Raw genomic sequence first — 21099 nt, 5'->3', positions numbered from 1 at the left:
ACTATCAGCAGAACAGATGCCACACACTAGCATCACTATTTTAACAATCAGCCGTGGCTCGCTCCCAGGCATTCTCTTTATTCCAGCAGTTGTCAGCGTGATTGTGCGTTTAACTGGTTTATGTTGCGTTAAAGCTGCCGTCGCTTCCTCCCCCACCCCTGCCCTCCGTCCCATAATGTTCTTCTGCTCCAGATCCAGTGGCCGGAGCAGATTGATTGCTTGATTAAACTTCTCCATTCATCATAAATTATTCACTGGATTTTCACAGTCTAATTAATTCTCTTATTATTTACTGTTCAGTCCGCATTCTTAGTCAGACACATAGCCCGTCACAAAAGGGAACCACGCCCGCATTGCGTTGTGTAGGTGATTTGTTGTACTTACGCTCTTGCATGCATCAGAGTATTTGTGAGCGTTGATTAATGATGAGACCAGGGAACAAAAAGATGGGGGAAAAAAAAAACAATTATGTTGTGGGAAATATGTTCCCTTAAACCAGGCCCCTAATCTCACGTCTCTATTTGATCAAGACTCTAGTGTCCCACGAGTGGCGCTCTTTAACGCTTGACTGAAGTCGCCAGGAGGATATTGGACACTCCTCGTTGGAGATATGGAGATGGTGCCCAATCAGTCAGTGGAATGGGTCTGGCTGGTTGTCCATCAAGATGACTGAACTGTGTAACACATGTCTCTCTCATCTCTCACTCCACCACTATACCTCATTTCCACCCAACTCTTTTTCCCCAGCTGGGCGCACCCCCTCCTCTGTCTCACAGGTGATTTCCAATGCATTTTTAATGACGATTTAGCAGCGAAGTGAATTATAAATTGCAGAATGGCGATATTACAGTCTTCCAGAATAAAACAGTTGGGGGAATATGAGCATTTATCTTCCCCCTGAGTGTTCTTTTTTTCACCTTCATGACTCTGTATTCTTGAACAGATATCACACACACACACACGCACGCACGCACACACACAAACATGCACGAGGGGCTATATCCTGCAGATGGAAATCGAATGCTTTACCCTGCCTACTCTCCCTCTCTCCCTCGCTTTCTCCCTCTCTCACACTTTTAGCTCTTCTGCTGTGAAACCCTGCCCATCAGGTCAGCTTGCTGACACATCTGTCAATACATGCTCTGGGGGGTAGAGTATAACCTTGCCCTGCAGTCCCTTCCTAATGTTCCCTACTCATCTTTACTTTCTTCACATTAATTCAAAGACACAAAGACACGGAAGGAAACCAACAGTGTGTAATCTATACAATGTTCGTCCACACATATATGTGGTGTGTGGTGTGTGTGTGTGTGTGTGTGTGTGTGTGTGTGTGTGTGTGTGTGTGTGTGTATATATACATACATTCTCACACATGAAGGCGCACTAAACCTAAAACGCGTGTAGCACACAAAATCAACACAATTACCAAGAATCACGTATCAATTAGTTACAATTACTCTCTATTGCAGCTGTTGTTTTGGATGTGAGCGAGCCCGTGGTGATGCTCTGGGGCTGCTGTGACGAGGCTTGTAACTGATCCAAGAGTCAACTGTGGAAAAAGACTGTTTCCTCCAACTGCAATGTGTGGTATATCTGATAACAATCCTTTGTTGAAGGTATGTGGGATTTTGAGCAGCTGGAATATATCTGCGTCATCTTGTAAAAGGTACATGTGCCCCCAGCTTGCCTGGTGTCTGCTCGATGCTGATCTGAGACCCACTGTGATTCATACTTTCCAACCCTCCTGTGTCTTTTCTGCTCCACTCCGGGTTATTCTTTTGTTCCTCTACTCTGGCCTTTATTTTTATTCTTTTGGCTTTTTTTTTGACTGTTTTCTAGCCTCTGCCTCGTTTTCTCTCAAGGCCTCTCCTGGCCACCTTGTAGCTCCAGAAAACTGATATTGAAATACCCAGTCCCTTCATGTCGGCAAGAGAGACAGAATGGGAGGAAAATGAGAGCGAGACACTGAAGAGAGAGAGGGTCTGATAACAAAAGGCGGATAGAGGATGTGCAAGGCCAAGAGCACATGGGACCGCGGCTTTTCATTTGGAACCTTCAGACTAAAAGTGACGCCCCAGCTTCATTAGGCTGGTGTACACGCACGTGACACAAAATGGCTCCATCTGACTGCAGAAGGAAACCTAAACAAAATAACACGCCGCTCCATTAAGGCACTAAATCATTCTCTATGTAAAAGCACTCTTCACTTACGTAACGACTTGACAGTAATGGCTCGTTACCGCTTTGATCCACCAACACACACACACACACACACACACACACACTCCTCTCACACATTCATACCTTCATTCTAACAAAAGGCCCACACTTCTGTAAACCACTTAGGTTTTGATCCCACAATTCAACGATGCTAAAGCAATGGGCACATCCACCCATACAAAGCTTATGTATATACACGTATGTGTCCGGAGCTGAAAAGATGATATTGATAAGAAGGATCTAAAGAGGAGGAATTAAAAGAGCATCTGTGTGTGAGAAAAACACGCCCGCTGAAGATGAAAAACACAGTGAAGGATTAAAGCTTTGAAATTCAACACATAGCATGCCAATATAAAGGCTGCGTTGTTGTGAGGAGCAGCAGCAAAGTGACATCAATGACACTGAGGGACTGTTTCTGTCTCGATAAACTGAGTAACCCCCCCCCCCTGTACAGACAAAGACTCCCATGCATAAAATAACTGAGAAATATACAGAACATAGAGGGAAAAACATTACAATTCTGTGCTCGTCTTACTAGAGAATTTGTACATATCAGTGCATCTGCCAGCTGCACGTTTAGGTATGTGACCTGACAAATGGATGAAGCACTTCAGGGGCTTAGAAACTTTCGCTGGTGGTTGTTTCCTTGATGCCACCCAGAGCGGGGGAGACAGAATCTGAAGTTGTTAGAGTTGCTCTGCTGCCATAGCAGGACCCCCCACAGGGAAATCACAGGCCCAGTGAACCAGGGAACTCTCTCTCTGCTCTGTCTCAGTCCACACTGCCTCCTATACCTCCAGCCAGCTCAGCAGGTTCATTAGTTCGACAAGGGTATCCACGAAACCAGACAGCCCGCATCTCACACAGTCACAGCTTCCACCTCTCAACTATTATACTGTGATTGAAAAGCCATTCCAAATGTTAGCGGTGCTTAGCAGTTAGCAGTAAGACAGGTGTCTTACATACTTGTAAAGTCTAAAGTTTAAGAAACACAAGCCTAACATGTATCAGCTTATAGTTAAACAAAATCCAGCAGTAATTACTTGGGCTGAACAATTAATCAAAATCTCAATTTGAAAGGTTTCAATTTTCAAATCACAAGAGCTTACATTTTAATTATAACATACGTACCAACAGCTTAACAAGCTGCAGCAAGTCAAAGCTGGCAGCTGTTGATATCATCGGCTATAATGAGAACTGAAAGTCTTCTCGGTTATAGTTAATTAACATTAATTATTTACATAACAAAAAAACAACAAAAATGAAAGTAGAGACCATCTTGCAGTAGGATCACACATGTCCATCACAGCCATCCAACATGTTGATGTTCTGACCCATGAGTACTCGGTAGTCATTACTACATTGTTGCATAACTACTCAGTGCTCATGGGTCAGACCTCACCTGTCTTCAAACTCCGCCTTCATTTGGATGTCAGCTCCACACCTGTGAAGTTTCACGACTGCATCTTGCAGTATCACAACTGCCAAACTACTGAGAACTGCCTCTGCCTTCTGAGGGGAAGCAAATACCAGCCCCACTGTCGCAGCTGGTAATAACAACTGTTGTCTGGTAAATACGATCCCTCTCTGCATGCCAGTGTCTGATGTCTGCAAATTTACACACTGCCAAATATGGTTTTTAAGAAGAAGAAACAACAGCCTTTATAATTTTAGATGTATGAAAATATAAAGAATGACCTGTGCATTTTACTGTTCATAAAAAAAGCAATACAAATCTATAAATCTGGACCTCCAGGATTTAGAGCTGTGAAGCGGTGTGGGAACATTTTGTGTGTCCTCAGCCTGGTATAAAAAAAAACACTCACTGTCAGGGCAGTATTTGCTTAGTTTCTATAGGAAAATTGAACAGTTCAATTTTCTGCGGTTTTCTGGTCTTTTCGACCACTGACAGAGCTTTGCTTGGGGGAAGTCCTCAACAACAACGAGCTGTTTTCCACAAGCTGTTCAGCTGTAATTACACGACAGTATGCAGGAACATGTGTGCATGAAGGATGATCAATCCCTCTAGGTTCTGCCTGGACCACAGTTACCACATGTGGGAGGGAGATGTATTAAAGTAAGTTAATGCAGATTGATCAAACCTGACAGAGGTGTTTGTGTGTCTCTGTGTGTGTATTTGTGTGTGTGTGTGTGTGTGTGTGTGTGTGTGTGTGTGTGTGTGTGTGCCGTAGCTGTCATACAAGCCTGATATAATTTCTTGACTTGTGTTTCTTGAGTGTGTTGTTGATAGATGTGGACCCACAGCGTGTGTGCTGTCAAGGCGAAACTTCCTCCTCTTTACACCTCTGTGTCTGATGTTCTGGAGATACATAAACATCCTGACTGCAGTTAGGTGATTTGCTGAATTATTGATTGATTGTGTGGCTTTGATGTGTTTGTGTTGGTCCATGGTTCTAAAGTGAAGCTTGGGGTATAAAAATTCAACAAATTGTCTATAAAATATCTTTAATTCAGTGCATGTGCATGTGTAATTTAATGTATGAGCTGGCAGCTGTATGCTATGGTAGTCTGCTCATACACAAACCATCCTTTCAGTACTTTGGAATTTTAGACTTCTCAGTGTGTTATTGATTACCTTCTACCCGAGTGGGCAACCCCACTGGGCCTAACTGACTCCTCAGTTATACTGTGTATGTGTTTGTGTGTGTGTGTGTGTGTGTATGTGTGTGTGTGTGTGTGTGTGTGTGTGTGTGTATGGTTCTCATGTGGTGAAGAGGAGAGCGATACAAACACATACACCATATAGATGTGATACGAGTGTAACAATAAATTGAGACAAAAAACAAATTGCTTACACCCAGTTCATGGCTGATTTAAAAATGATACCATGGAAACAGATACGGCAAACAGCCCAATAAGAAATCTAGCTGGCATCCCCCTCAAAAAAAAAAAAACAAAAAAAAAAATCAATGTTAGTGGTTTTTACAGCATATGCCTTGTTTTTTGTGTTTTTTATGTGGAATCACATTTTTTTTTCCTGAGCAAAAAAAGTTTTATTATAAAAAATTTCAATTTCATTTTTCTCATAGCCTTCAGTTGAATTTCCCTCAGGTTGCTAAAGCAATAATGTTGGACAGCAACCTTGATTTAACTTATTTTTCTTTCTTACAGATATTTTAGATGAAAGTCTATCACTGTATCCATTCAGTGCTGTAACACATAGTAGCCATTTTGTTTGTTTCTTTTTTTTTTTTTTCTTTTTTTTTTAAACACACATATTAAACACATTTCTGGCATGTAGCCTCAGTCTCTGCTGCTTTCATTCCAGTGAATTACATTTCATGGCTGATTTTAAGTCGCACTTAAATCTCCATTTTCCTCTAACTGGCCTTCATCTGTTATGAAAGGGCACAGATGACAGCACACCTCAAGCAACAGATCAAATTTGTAGAGTTACTATACAAATAGTGGAGCATGTTTTGTAATATCAAAACAAACAAGAGAGCACAAGAGATCTCTATTACCCAATCCCTTGCCACTGGGTCTGAAATGACTGTGTCAATAGCACAAGGCTGGAGATAAAGGTTCAGTGTTGCTGCTCAAGATTACACGGGGGGGGGGCTGACACACACAGACAGGCAGAGTATTTATGTGTGTCTGTGTGTGATAGCAATGTAACAAGTACAGAGGAAGGAGACAGATACATGTAGGGAGGAGAGGGACAGATAGCAGCATTAGCCATACCCATTTCCCACAACCTCTCATCTCATCCAACATCCCCCAGTGCTGTCTGATGCGGAGTGAGTGTTGGGGTTATGGGACATATTTTGCCTTTTCATCCTCCAGGCTTACCACTCAGCATATCAGAGCTTCATTTAGTCATTCAGATTTGACATGAGAAAACGAGGATCTAAATGCATCTCATCAGATATCATTCTCCTTGCACGGATTCTTTTTCAGTCCTGGGGATCGGAGACAGAGATTTGGATGTAACAGGACACATGATCCTCAACCCGGGGCTGATGTATTTGCTATTCACATGACCTTTAAGTGGTTATTAAAAAGAGGCAAAGCAGCTCGTGGGCAGTGGGCAAAATGTTCGTCGTCTCCTCCACAGTCACCGATCAGCTCCATCTCACCAGTATAAAGGTTACATGAAAATCAGCCAACTGTAGTGTATGAAAAATTAAACTGCAGCCCGGTGTTAATCGATACTAATGTAATTATACCTCACAGTGCACTAAAGCACAGGCCCGGTTCAAAGTGCCACCACACAAATGACTCAGACTGAGCCGTGTAATAAACACAAGCACGAGACAGGAAGCCACACATCTTCTGACACCTGTCAGGCCTGGTAAATGACAAGAAATGTACCACAAGCTCGTCCCCTGACAAATGCCTGCAGAATGACACAATCCACACATGTATTTAGAGCCAAAGAACAGCGGAGAGATAGAACAGGATTTCACATAGTTTATAATGAGCTGCTTTGGTGTAAAACATTTGGAGGTGACGGAGATGTGGGAATTCATATTCCCTGCTGCTACTTTTCTCATTACTCTTCATTTATTTGGGCTGGGTTATTAAAAAAAGTAGCAAAAAAATGTGACACCTCTGAAATCCGTCACTTCTCTTCGTTTTCTAATCATTTTTTGCAAATGCCTCTGGGGAAGTTTACACGTCAGCACCTTTACATTACTTCCCAGTGATGACGCATAATAACTGAACCCAAAGTGAATCTCATTAGGCGATGAGGACGGATAAATCACGCTGTGTTTTCAGAGGGCGCCAAGCTTTAACGGCGGCCCCGCAATCCGACTCCCCGTGTTCCGGAGGAGCCGTTTCCCTCACCGGCTGTCAATAACCCTCCACTGACCTTGTGAAAACACATCGACTATTCCCCAAAGTGAGCTTGCCTGGCTGCAACACAACGCACGTCCGCTCCTGTCTCAATTCATCCGAGCGGGTAGACAGCCTAAAGAGCTCTGGAGTGTTAACAGCGGCTATTGGAGGGTGTGTGTGTGTGTGTGTGTGTGTGTGTGTGTGTGTGTGTGTGTGTGTGTGTGTGTGTGTGTGTGTGTGTTTCAGCACTCCAAGCAACAAAAATGCGATTTCCATTAAATCACATTCAATTAAAGCACAATCCGGGTTTACATGGGGGATGTGAAGATGTTTGAGGAAGATTCAGCCAAGATGCGCAAACATCTATTGTCCTCTTTGCGCTCACACAAATCCCCTGCCGTGATTTCAGCTTTTTGTGTGTGTGTGTGTGTGTGTCCCAAGTGTTCTAACTAACACATCAGAGCGTTGTGTGACGCCAACAGAAGTAACCACGGGGACTGTGTGATCTGCGGGTGGGTTTAAGACATTATGACAGGAACAGAAGTGCCAGAGCCCGGGGAGTCGGGGGAAGCTCGTCTGCAGCTACTGTCTCTGTACAGTGCAGAGATTCGCCCGAGAGCCACATCACCAAACTCAGCGTGGTAACACTGCACCAACATATGCACCACTCCTCATCAGCCCGTAGCCACGGGCACAGCTGCGCGTTGGTGTGAACATACCTGGTTTTTATGCCGAGTCCCATCTTCGAGTTCAGAAGAGCTGTTCATGGTTCCCCATCGGTCATTTACCATCCTACGGAGAATCTGCGCATCAGATCCGCCTGCTTGCTCCAGGCGAGAGAGAATAAACCCGCGCTTTTTAAGTCTTTAACAGTGATTTAGCCTACTCCATGGAAAGAACGGGGTATTCAACGTATGAAAAAAAAAAAAAAAAAAGAAGAAGGGAGGCACAACTACTTCTGCGGCTCAGCCACCGCACACACCGCACAAATTACGCACCAAAATGGAACTTAAATTCCTCCCGAGAGTCTCCTGATTATCTGGCCGTTATTCCACTTAAAAGAATAAAAATGAGTGTTTATAGGCTCCGGGCTTTGTAAGTGGACTCACAAACGCATCACAATTACACTGGACTGGAAGAATTAAGCCCAAACGACCCTGAAAACACCGGGCGCAGTCCCTTTACTCCACAGTAAGAAACCGAGAAAAATCTTCCTTTGGCTCAGATTGCAAAGTGCAACCCGACCTTTTTTTTGTCCATCCAGGAACAGTTTGAGACGCCAGGTCAGCCCACACTGTGACCAGCTAAGACTGAACAGGTACAGACGGGATGGGATAGGGTTGCAGAGCTGCCGCGTCCCCCTTTTCTTCCCCCCCCTCTCTCGTTTGTTCGGCGAGCAGACTCCGACACCGTGCCCACGGGATGGATAGAGCCTCCCTTATTTGCGTCAGACTGATCTGGCTGCTGTTTCACAGAGATGCCTTCGAGAAGACGGGTAAGAGGAGATTAGCGGGGCGCTCCGTGCCTCCGACTGTCAATCAGCGCGTCCCCTCAGTACGCGCGGCGCGCTCCGAGCCAGCGTTGCTTCCCTGTGCCCGCCTGCCCTCGACTGCTGTGCCACTGCCACCCCGCCTGCTTCTTCACTTCCACCGCGCCGTGGACCCTCCTATTCCACTGCAACCCAAACATCAGCAGATGGTGGCAAATGCACCTCTAATGTGCAGGCTACAGACTGTGTAATGACCTAATGTAAACGTAAACCCGGGATCGGATTCCTGATAAAATCCTCCTGTAAAACCAAACGTTCTCTTTTAAACCCACTAAATGCTGCCGCACATTACAGACTATAGATTGCCATGTTACACACCCGTGTACCCGACCGGGTTTAGTAATCCTCTCCAAGTGTTAATTACTGGGGGTGACATCACCCAGCTCTTTAAATATGAGTGACAGCTTTTAGAAGTAGGGCTGCTTGTTTGGGGAGTTTAAAGCGGGGGAACCTCACTGTAGTAGGAAAAGAAAAAGATGAAACGGAATATTAAACTGAAGCAACAGCCTCATTTATTTCACAGAAATCTGATTTTAACCCACCAGAGTCTTTCCCTGGATTTGCACAAGTTTACCTCAGGTGATCTCTAAAATCATTGGACAGAGTGTGAGTAGCAAGGCTAAGCATAGTAAGTATATGACTCCACTATGCAAAAAGCTAAGACTAAAACAAATGAGGAACAGTAACTACTAATAGAGGGAAATGCACAGGACTGTGATGTAGTTTTTTTTTTGTCTAGTCAGCAATTGATGTCTCAGAAGCAGGGTTCTTCTTTATTGAACTGGAAAATGCTCCCACTGTGAATTAGACCATTATTGAAAGGGATTATCACAGGAAACTTGAATAAGTCAGTTGGGTTAACAGAGGCGCTCCTATGTTTGAACTCCAGGTATAAATTAAACAACAGCTTCCTACAGAAATCAATTCCAACCTCAACAGTTCTCAGTGTATTTAGTTCCAAGTGATAGGCAGCACAGCAGCACCCCCCCCCCCCCCCCCCCCCCTCTAGTACACACAGTCATTACTGTCAATAATGTGGCCTACAAGACTGGTCATGTTTTTGCTCAGTTAAGGTAGTTTGATAGATAGATGATTAGAGGTCTAATCATTGGTGCAGGCACTGAAGCACAATTACTCAGGCCTGTGATGAACCTGCACTCACACTGGGGAGGAGTGAGGGTGGGGAAAGGGGGGGTAATGCAAAACAGGGTCACAGCTACACAGTGTGTGCTGTCAGCAGGTCTGACATCCACCAGTGGATTGAGGGGATGTTGTTAAGGTGGAATAGTTTGTCAGGGGTGACAGCCCATCTTAAGACAAAAATAGCAAATTAAATATTATGACATGTAGCTTTAAACTTGCATATTGAGTAGCTCTGTGCTTTTTTCTGTTTAAATAACAACTCATTAAATAAATGGTCTTCATAACAGAATCAAAATCGGATGACAGGATCCTGTTGTAAATATTATGTGATAATATGTGATTTATAATATTGATATTAAAATGTTGATAAATCCTGAATTATGTGACATAACGTTTTCTCAACTGCATCCCACCCCCATTATAAACCAGTGGGAGGGGCACAAAAAAAAAAATAGAAATACGTAAAACTCGAAATAACTTTAAATGTTTAAACTTTGACAGAAAATCTTGTTTTCAGGTAGGACTCCAACTCTAACAATAAGAAATGATTGACAGAGTAGGTTTTCAGGGCAGATGCACTTTAATAATTTGCCACTGATCTGGGGTAATGGGTTTTCCCCATTAACAAATGAGCTTAAAAACCCACAGGTCTAACACAGCTTCATGAATGTTCTGAAAGTTTTCACATGCAGCTTCTAGAGGACATCACAGCAACAATTTTTTGAAGAATAATAATTGAAAGATCGGTGGCATGAAATCCATCAGTCTAAGGCACCTTGGGTCGATTAAAGGAATCAATTCCCTGAACTGAGAGCAAAAGAAGTCAATTGAAGAATAACAATAAGGGTTGGAATGAAAAGAAATGCCTCGAGTTTTGGATTTTAATACAGCTCATATTGGGTTTATACCTATAGTTAAACCTTCATCAGTGTTTGCACTGCACAGTAGGTAGTACAGGCAGGACTATGTGGATGTGTGTACAGTATGCTTGTAAACGTAAATGCAACATGTTCACACTTTCTTTTTAATAGTCTTTCATTTTAATAGTCACTTTCATGCATACCTCTTCTTCTGTCACTTTTTCAGTTGTGTTACTTTCCTCATCAAGATCTCATTCAGGAAAACGTTCTCATGACACGGTAAATTGTGGAGTGACTTGACATGTTTGCTAAATAATCAATTTCAGTGATTCTTAGTGACATAAATTATATTAGCTTTGAAACACACAAGGGGGACACGTAACTTCCCTTGCAGGAATTCAAAAAGACTCCTTAATGAGTAGGCCATATATCATATGTAAAAACAGACATACTGACTTGTCTTTACTGGAACGAAAGGCACTTAACACCAAATGTCTTTTTACAGTTCGCCCTGAGGTCGTGGTTCCTATTTAATGAAAAAAGCAAAATGTGCAAACAGGGCACATTTTGCTGACAAAATGCAGGGGTGTTCGATTTGGCCTATATCCTCGCGGCCTTTTGACAAAATATTGTAATAATACAATGAATGAGCCATGACTTTAATATCAAGGGAGAAGATGTGAGGGAGGACTGCCAAATACATAGTGGAGAAAAGCAGTGTAGGCAGAACCTCAGTTCCACCAGCTGGTGGCCATGTATTTGTCTGATAATCTTGTGTGTTTGCAGGTGTGTGTGTGTGTGTGTGTTGATGTGTATGCTCAGTTCTGGCCCCATGTTTGAATGTCATTGAAACCTGATCAGCCAGAGACATTCGGAGACAGAGAGGAGGTCTCTCAGGAAGAGCTGCTTATCTCTACAATTAGCCCAAACAATGCAGCCCTTTATTGGCTTTGCTGTTTTATGTGTCCTGATATCCAAACAAGCGTTTGTATTTGTGTAATGTTTTGGTCAACCTCTGCACTTCAGCGCTGCTGTCTGAGATTTTTTTTTTCCCCTTGGCTGTGTTTTTTTTAAATTTTCATGCATGGAGTGGCAGCAGGACAAATGCACAGAACTGTGAAGAACCACAAGAGTGAACTGCCCTTCCCAAAATACCAAGCCTATAATTTGCAAAATGGCAGAGTAACAAAAAAAAAAAGAAAAAAAAAAAGAAGTGAAGTGAAAAGAACAAAATGTGGGTGAAAGAAGGAAGGATGACAAAGATTATGAGCTAGGTGAATGTAGAAAACTACAGAAAATTAGGTGGACATGGGATAATACTCTGTCAAATAAGTATAGGGAAAGAACAGCTGTTCAGCCTAGCAAGACGTTTATATGCACATATACACGTACACAAACAGGAGTGGCCACCCAAACACACACCAAATAACAGTAAACGTAATCAAAGTGTCAGTACCTATACTCTCATCAAAAGAATTCAGTGAAAAATCAATAGGGGACACAAACAGAGGCAGTGCAGGCTGAGGGGAGAAGTCTCTGGTGTTATTAATGTATAATGATGGTCCTTCTCAGGATTCTCTAGAGGAGGGGCGAAGCGCTCGCACCTCTGAAGTGCAAAGTCAAAGGCAGTGTTGCATCTCTCCCTGGCTGCTCTGCTAATTCCCCAACTTAGCCCGAGGTTAGCCATAGGTGTGGGACATGATTGAGGTTACTGATACATGAGATTCTTTGCAGAGTTCTTCGCTCTGCCCTCTCCCTTTTTCAGTTAGAATATCAACCCTGTGGGGGAAAGCTATTTCACCAAACACTCTACACATACACGCACACTTGCGAACACATATTCTTGAGCTCTGAGGGGCCACTGAGTACAAAGAGTCTGGGTGCAGATAGGGGTGACATTTACTTACAGGGTAATTAGACTTAAATCTGGGAGATGGAATTACATAAGTGGTGGTGCTGATGATGATCACAGAGGCGACTGTAATGATTACGGGCTTGAAAATATGGTGGGTGTTCCAACACTTTATGACCAGCATACCCTCTTCATTACTGTCTCCGAGCTATTAAGCATGGGCCTACTCCTTATCTGTGATAGTTAACTGTATTTATAGATTGGGTAATATTCTGAGCCCTGCTATGCTCATTTCCTTCTCAACTTCCACCCTCTTCCTTTGTTGCCCTTGCAACTTCCATGTCTGTGTCCAATCTGGCAGCTGATGTTGTATGACTCATGTACCCCATGTTTTGCCATCTCTATCTTGTCAGAGCTCTGTTTGGCTATTGGCTCACCGTCAGGATGTCTCTGTGAGCCGCCGAGTTGTGTTTGTTGAATGGTTTGTAATTATCCACAGGCCTCCCATGGGCAATGCTCCAGGGCACCTCTGCAAGCATATACTGCTCCACCCACCCTTTTCTTTTTGGAGCTAGAAAAGCAGGCGGAAACCTGGAAACACACACACCCATCATAGAAGAAAAGTGCAAGTAAAAACAAGAGATTTATGAAAAACATGCAGGCGGTAGAAATCAGCCTGTGCACTGTTTACCCGCAACCTCCTCTTTGTCACCCGCCTCACCTCTCACCCCGTTTCACTTCTTCCCTCCTGCTTCCTCAGTCTCACTTCTTATTCAGCGCACTGTACTTCATGGCATCAAACAAGCTTACCTACCAATAACACATAAGTATGTGATCCTATTGGCCTCTCAGGGAGCGTAAGGTCTTTAATTCTGCATTTCATGTAGGGCTGCACTCCCACAGTGGTTTAAGTCCAATCTCTACCTCATTGGGGGATTGAAAATTAAGTAGGCAGGAGGTAATCCAAAAATACTTGTTCTGGTAATGTCTTATAATTCCATGGAGGCTCTTTAGCCCCCTACTGGGACATCCCTCTACCTGTGGTGCAGCCCAACCCTTAATATGACTCATTAGATTTTCATTAAATCTCTCTGAAGCTCTGAACCACATATGTGTTGGGGCTGTTTTCCTCTTTGCATGTGACTCTAAGCTACTAGTCTAAATATGAAAAGTGTTGTGAACCAGTCTCATTCTTCCTTCCTGACTTTGGTTTGTTTTTGCTGCAGTTCATTACAGCTGAAAAGATAAAGGATGCTGAAAGGAGACATTATACACATGCAATTATAGCTGGGAGATTATTTACACCACACATAGGTGGGAAGACACCTCATCTGACACTGCAAACAAGGCATGTCAATATTCTGCATCTGCGGGTAGCTCTTAAGATAGAAAACTCCAATATGTTTTTATCTGAGAGTATTATCTGTTGAAAGTGAAAGAGATACCAAATACCACAATGGAAGTTCATTATATTCTAAAGGAAAATGTCTCCCTTTTATATGTCACATTACTGGACAAAATAGCAACATGCCTGCTTGGTACAATAGTTTCACTGTAGTTTCTTCAGTAATTTGTATGTTTTTTACTGCTTGTTGTTACAGCCATCGTCTTTTAAGTGCTTTGGCTTGTGCAGCAAATCTTAAAAGGTACACCGAAAATACTGTCACCGCCACTTCACTTGGTGTTTACCACTAGCGTGCTCCAGCAGCAGCCAGTGACAGTCCTGTCATCACATTCTTTGCGCCTGTGGATTTGTCAATGCACTGTATTCTGTGTATGGGAAAACTGGTCTCCAAATGATAGTCTGTGGCCGTGCTCTCTCATAATCAGCCTTCAAATCATGGAGGAGGAAAGTAATGTGTACATAATTTGCGTCTACAGCATGAAATCTGCATTTGAAAGTTTGAGATCATTCCTCAGAATTTTATGAGGCTGCACTGTGTGACCCCCGAGCTCTGGAAAAGGATCAGTTGGAGCGTACAAGAGAGATAGCCTTTCCTGTGGTGCTATGCAGTGATGTGTGTGAAAATACCAAAGACAGGAGATGAAATTCTACTACTTCACTCAGCCCGCATCAGTGCACTTTCCGGTGAAACCAAAGAGATGGAACCAAAGAGAAGTATGAAAATGATATATAATAATCATAATATCACAGTCTTGCTGCTTGAAATATTGCAGCTATTTGAGTTGATGGCAGAAAGGTGAGGACAGATGTCAACCCGCTGAATCCGTTCCTGGCTAGAGAGTAAGGCAGTAAGGTACCGAGATGGAAGTGGGATGTGTAGGTTGAGTGGCTATGGGTGAAAGCAACTCCAACTCTTTCATCTTTGTGTTTGGGAAAAAATAAATAAATCAGTGTGCAAATACTGTAAATTACTTTAGTTGGGGAGGAGGCCAAAGGTGAGAGGATCTGCTGCAAAATGCATTAGCGCTCTTCAGTATATTTGTCCTTCCATCTTGAATTTCTATCTTACATCTTAATATACAAAGCCAACAAAGAATATTAACTGTTTGAATAACTGATACTTGGATAAACAGTCTGGATATTTGTTTAGTTAAACCCTGCCATCAGTCAGTCAGTGACAACTCTAAATTTGGATCTTGTGTTTCTCCAAAGAATTGTGTTCAAATGTGACTAATTTGCATGAGCTCAATACCTTATGTTTGGGGAGTGGGAACACAATCCTGCCAAGATCCTTCCTAATCAACAATATGGTCATATTAAACATATCTGCAAAATGTTCACTGAAAGCTAATGCTTAAATATTCTTACAGTATAGGGATAATACTGAATGCACTGCAAAAAAATTCACTTTGACTGTATTTTCTGTCAATATCCAAGTATGAGGCATTGATAGTCATGTTTAAGGAACTAAACCACTTGGTGAGGACAACATCATGAAGAAAAACGGGGCGCTCTACATGGTGGTGTACAGAATGTATATGAAAACATGATGTTTCAGTCATGGGCCTTCATCAAATTCAAAGAACAAAGACCGAGCACGTATACATTAAAGCTCAAGATGAGAATCATTCTGGGTAATTGGAAATGACTTACACATGATTGTTAACATGTAAGGAGCCTTCTTCACTTGAATCCTCCACAGCCAGTTTTGTTTCCTAAGGAGCTGACATGCAAAAGCACAATGAAGACACAAGAATTCATCACTGGCTATGTGCCAGCTCTTGGCAGTCCTCCAATTAACGCCTCAGTTTGGGTTAATGTCTTGTCATGCCCCTTTGATACCCCTCAATTGAGGATTCTTGTTGCAGTGACTAAACCAATAAACACAACATTACTATGTGTAAAATAAAAAAGAGCGTTGCTCTCTTTCTGAAGCCGATATCATTTTACACTGTGTGAATGTAATGACATTCATTTAGTGTCCCTGCTTCAAATGATAGTCGTCTGCACTTCATCATGTTTAGAAGTGAAAGCACATACCATTATTAGAAAGGCAGATCAAACAGAGGGGATGGGTTGGGTTGGTAAATTGACAGTATGCCTGCTACCTCCCATTAGACTACGCCACTAGACCTCACATGTTGTTGAGTCTCTCAGTTTCCACAGCCTCTCTAAAGGGTGGGCCATGCCAGAAATTAAAAAACACAAAATTTCCTGTGGTTAGTGCTCACTGGGGCAAAGTAAATCCATGCAAATATTCTGCATGGACTTCAACTTTGGTGAACTTTGACACTTTGAAATTTGCGACGTCGACAAACAGCAAGCCCTCTTGACAGTGCTGACCTTTGAGGGAACGGAGAGCCGGTGTCGAAAATGGATGAAGCCAAGCTTATTAGCAGTGTTGCACCATCCACTTTTATTTAACTTTCTCTTTCAGAGAATAAACTGCTCCACAAAAGAGGCATGGTTCTCAGACAGTTATGAGACTGGAATCAGTGGTACTACCTCATTTGAATAAACCATGTGAACCTTTTTCAAACAAGCTAATGAGCTTGCTAACTCACTGTTCAACGACAATTAGAAAGCAGTAGGCGAGCTCGTTAGCTTGGAGAGTTTATTTTCCCTCTAAGAGGGCAGTACAGAGACAACAGAAAGTAGCTTAGGGAGCTACTGGGACTGCCTAGTGTTAGTATGTCCCGGCTATGACTCCAGCTACAGTAGTTCACCAACTAGCCCTGCAAGTAGTCTCTACGTCACCAACAGTCTAGAGCCAAGTATTCCACAAAGACACAAGGAAGACTTTTGCCATTAACTTTTTGTTGATGCAGGCAATAAGGAGGAAGTTTAAAGGGTCACACTACTCCTTTCCTGCATGTGTTTCCCACATTTAACTTATATGCCTCACACTCAGCCAAGTAAAAACCAGGTCCCTGTGTTCAGACTCCTGCTCAGACATCACTGCAGAGTCATGTGAGGCATTCTGCAGAAGACATGATGACTCCTGGTTGTATTTGAAGCATGCAGTAGCACACTGCAGTACAGTGTGAACATGAAAGAAGACAACACTGTTTCCTGGGGGGGCTGCAGAGCTACTTACTAGCTGTTCAGGAACACAGGCACCACAGCTGCAGAAAGCAGGATTAGAAACCAGGAAACCAGGAAAATAACAATAAACTTGAGGAGGAAGTAAGAAAAAATGTTCATGATCAAAGATATGTGTCTATCCACAGATCTTAAAATAAATTGAAGCTTTAAAGGCCCTAAAAATGCAGAGTGCAGTAACTACAGAAACAGTAAAGTTAAGAATGAAAGTTTAAAATAATAAATAAAGGGTTGGACATAAAACTGTAGAGCCAATAGAAAAGCTGTAATGGTTTCATTTTATATCTTTTTAGGCTGGTTATTTTACATAGAAAATCATTCCCATGGAACCTGGACATTATATTACCAAAAAAAATGCATCTAATGCACTCTGCCTATGATTAATGTTCTGCAGTATCTATCAGTAATTTGTCTTTTCACCTTTCTCACCCTTTTTACTAGTTTGTACCTTAATTTATCATTTAATACATTTATGTACGAGATGTAAAAGGTGGCTTAACCTTACAAAACAACATAAAATTCACTTGTGAGAAAACGGGATGGCCGCTACTGAGATCTGCGAAGCTTTTAGCAGGAGTTAACATGTTTTTGTTGTTCTTGTCCATAATGAATTGATTTAATCATTATTAATCAATTGATATTGATTGATATTATTCATTTACACATGCTGTAATGTTACAGTGCAGTAAGTGTGGTGTTGAGTCCAACAGCACACAGATTACCAAGTCAGAGTGCAGTAACATCGCCACAGTAACAACATCTGTTTTGCAGTTACTGAAAAGTAAGTAAACAGTTTTGACAGAAATTAAAAGTTTCTATGGCAAAAAACTTTTATATAATAAAAAAATAGGTCAGAAAGTCAGATACAGGTTAAAACTCAATTTTGACCAATATGTAGTTACTGTGTTTGTGCCTTTGTAGACTAGTTCTCAGCTAGAGTGGCACTACTATTATTCACAGGTGGATGAAACATGGATGTAATTGCTGTTAATTAAATAACAGAGACTACATGTTCTGTGTGTTGGTGTAATGTGTACTTATTCATTATATATGATTTTATTTGCTTTTATGTTTCTTGCAGAGGAGTGAAAATGTCGATGTCTAATGTCTAAGCGGTTGACGTAGTCGTGACAAGAAATTACAGCAGAACATGGGAAAAAATCTAAATATAGAGGTGATTACGATGCTCGGGGAAGATAAAAGATGCATTTCAAGTATCAGGAGGAGATGGGGCTGTCACTTGCAGCACTCATTTCATCACAGGTGAAGTTGCAAACAGTCCTGTCCCCTTGTTAAATGCTTTCTCAGAGGGACAGAATGAGCACACCATGTCTCGCCTCATCCACGTTTTGCTTTCTTACTTGAATTTTTATTTTTTTTCTCACGGAGGCAAACGAAAACAAAATGGGATCTCTCCAGTCGCAGACATGAGCCCAAGAAGATCAGATGACAATTGTATTAAAAAAAAAAAAAAAAAAAAAAAAAAAACAAACGCAATATCCATAGCAATTGCTTTTGTTTGATCTATCAGCCCTTTCCTATTGTGTACCAGAGGGGTAAAAGAAGCACACTGTCATTGTACGTGCCGGAAAGCAGCAAGGTATTAATACAAAGATCTGTATTTTTCCAGCAATAACATCCTTCAGGACAACAAGATTTGAATATACATGAGTCACAGGGGAGTGGTGAGTGTGCTGCATATGTCTTCAAACGATATTTAACACACATTTAGTGCACAAAGCAAAAACATGTACTTAGGGAATTGGGTAGCATGAAAAGTAGAGTCAAACCTCACCTTTGTTTGGGGAATTATGTGGCTGATGCAAAACTACTGGTAAGAAAAAAGAGGGGCAGCAGAAACAAGATGTAAACACAATGACATGTTGTCACCTCATCAAGTTAATATGGTGAAATTGTTAGCAAACAGTTGTGTATTTACATACCCAACAGATACTGCACTGCATTTACATTCATTTGAAAATGTGTCCATGCCCACCTGATGAATGAAAGTCCAATATTCACTCTCCTAGCTCTGTTTTGCTCTCCACTTACTCATGAGTGAAATACTTTGCTCTTTAGCTACTAAATGCACAACTGTGTTCACTGGTCTGTCATTAACTTTGTTTGTCTGTCATTAGAGGTTGCACAGGTAGCGCAAACTGGGTTTTTAGAGCTTTTTTTTTTCTCCCTGCTACATCCAAAAGTGATGCAATTGAGCGGGCCCAGTTAACCAAAACACCAAAGTTGCAGGTGAGAAAGTGAAAACAATGAGTGAACAGATACTGCAAAGCTCCATCGAGCTGAAAGAAACTGAAAATTGGGTGATTCTCTGTTAGTTTATCATAGAGAATCACTTCTGACACAAAAATTTGTTCCATTATTATTACAAAAAATATCAATTAAAACTACCTTCATATTTAGGATGGGAGGCGATATAGTATGTAGATCACTCAAGCTTTCATTTGTTTGTACTGTGGGCCCTTTACATATATCCATCACCATTATATAATGCCATAGCACCCTTTTTATTTATGACACTTCGTATGGATAAAACTGCCTTGTCTCAAATTAATGATATAAACTGAAAACTTCAATCTCTGTGTATGCAAATTAGCTTGAAGTAAACAACAGAATGCCAAACTGTATCCTGCTCTTCTCTCACTTTGTATGCACTTCATTCCACTGTGGGAAAGGAGGGTAAAGCAGTGCAGGAAATGATGATCTACCGCTGACAAGGCTGTTGCACAGCCAAATTGCTATAATGGACTGTCAATCTGACAAACCGGGAAGTGAAATTAAGGCACGTAAAAAATGTCTTTCAGGAAACAAATCTTCCTCGGCAGCCAAGTAGCTGAACCTGCTGAGAAGACATGGACTTTGGAGTAATGGAATAACAATTATCCAACTCCTACACTCTCCCGCTTTATGTTAAATCAACTAAATGGACTGCTGAAGACACATTTTTGAAAATGTGGTCAGTCCGTCAGTAGTTATATGCTGTAAGAGGACAGCTGTTAATGCAAAGGATGTCCTGGAGTGACTGGTCAGTGGACCTCCACCAAAACAGAGTTAATTATGTATCAGAAACCACAATAAACCATTAGTCAGTTTCTATCAGAAAGCAGTGCAGGCTGTAGGCCAAATGAGACACCAGGTTGCATTTATACTGTGGCAAAGCCACAAAGTCAATTAATGTAATTTGAATGTAACTTGAAATCACCTGCATTTTTTTTTTTTTTTTTTTTGAGCACGTAGTTTCATGCCTTAGAGTCCCATTTCAATTTTTTATAACTTTTGTAATACCAAGGAGAGCTCAGAATTCCCGTAACACAAGAGAGCCTTATTGCCTCTAGGTGCTGCTTTGGCTTCTTAATCGAGGCAGAGACTGTCCCCAGGCCAGCAGCAGGAGTTAGCAGTGACAAGCACTGCAGTATAGGGGGAAATAGCCATTGCAAATTCAGAGGAAGATGTGGAAAATCAGAAAAAAGTTGGTTAAATCCAGGCCTGACATTGGCTCTGAATGAGGACTTTTTTTTTTTTTTTTTTTACAGCAGTACCATGTAGAAATTCTGAGCTGTCTAGTAAAATGTAGCTTTTCATTTATCATAAAACGATCCTCCTACACTGTAGCATTTACATGGCAGCTGAAAAAAACAACAATAATAATAATAATAATAATGATAATGACACCAATGGTCCATCCTTTGTCACACTGTTTAGGTTTTTCTCATGTGCAGCTGAAGCATGAGGGGCGATCAGTGAAAGTGAATCTGTCAGTACACAATTAGAAACCTATTACAAAACCAGATATAATTTTCATTATTCTAAAAAGACAGACCTATTATCCAGCTGCCTCCTCCAACTGAAAATATGCGACGTGTTATGAGAGAGACAAAAAAGATGGCAAAACATGATGAGATTAATGCTAGCCCCAGGGACGAGCCAAAGTGGAACTGGTAATTAGAAAAAAAAAAAAAAAGAAAGAAAGAAAGAATTGGGAGGACAAATCTGATGAGCTGTGCTCTGCTTGATCTAATGATCTCTTATCGCAATTAAAACGTTTGACTAAGTAGTAAAAACACACTTAAAGTAAGCTTTTTCAATAACAGTCGATGCATAAATCATAAGAGAACAGGAAGAGCTCATCAAGAGAACCTCTAGCGTG

General features: G+C 41.7%; 1 protein-coding gene across 4 annotated transcripts in view; it reads right to left on the bottom strand.

Moving 5' to 3' along the window:
- The window catches only part of fibcd1b (fibrinogen C domain containing 1b), a 108004-nt gene that overhangs the window by 86015 nt on the left and 890 nt on the right, over positions 1-21099 (bottom strand). The window contains exon 1 of one of the 4 annotated variants that reach the window (XM_071466318.1): positions 7743-8772. The exons of 2 other annotated variants lie outside the window; for them this stretch is intronic. In XM_071466318.1, coding sequence (XP_071322419.1) covers positions 7743-7814 — 72 coding nt within the window. In that variant the 5' untranslated portion in view covers positions 7815-8772. Of the gene's footprint in view, positions 1-7742; positions 8773-21099 lie in introns of those variants that run through there. One more of the 4 variants, XM_071466319.1, reaches the window with a different exon arrangement.

Source organism: Trachinotus anak, unplaced genomic scaffold (assembly GCF_046630095.1).
Source record: "Trachinotus anak isolate AG129_WGS33_773 ecotype Australia unplaced genomic scaffold, CSIRO_AGI_Tana_v1 ptg000028l, whole genome shotgun sequence".
Taxonomy (NCBI): domain Eukaryota; kingdom Metazoa; phylum Chordata; class Actinopteri; order Carangiformes; family Carangidae; genus Trachinotus; species Trachinotus anak.
Note: the sequence above shows the minus strand (reverse complement) of the source record. Positions and strands in the feature narration are given on the sequence as shown.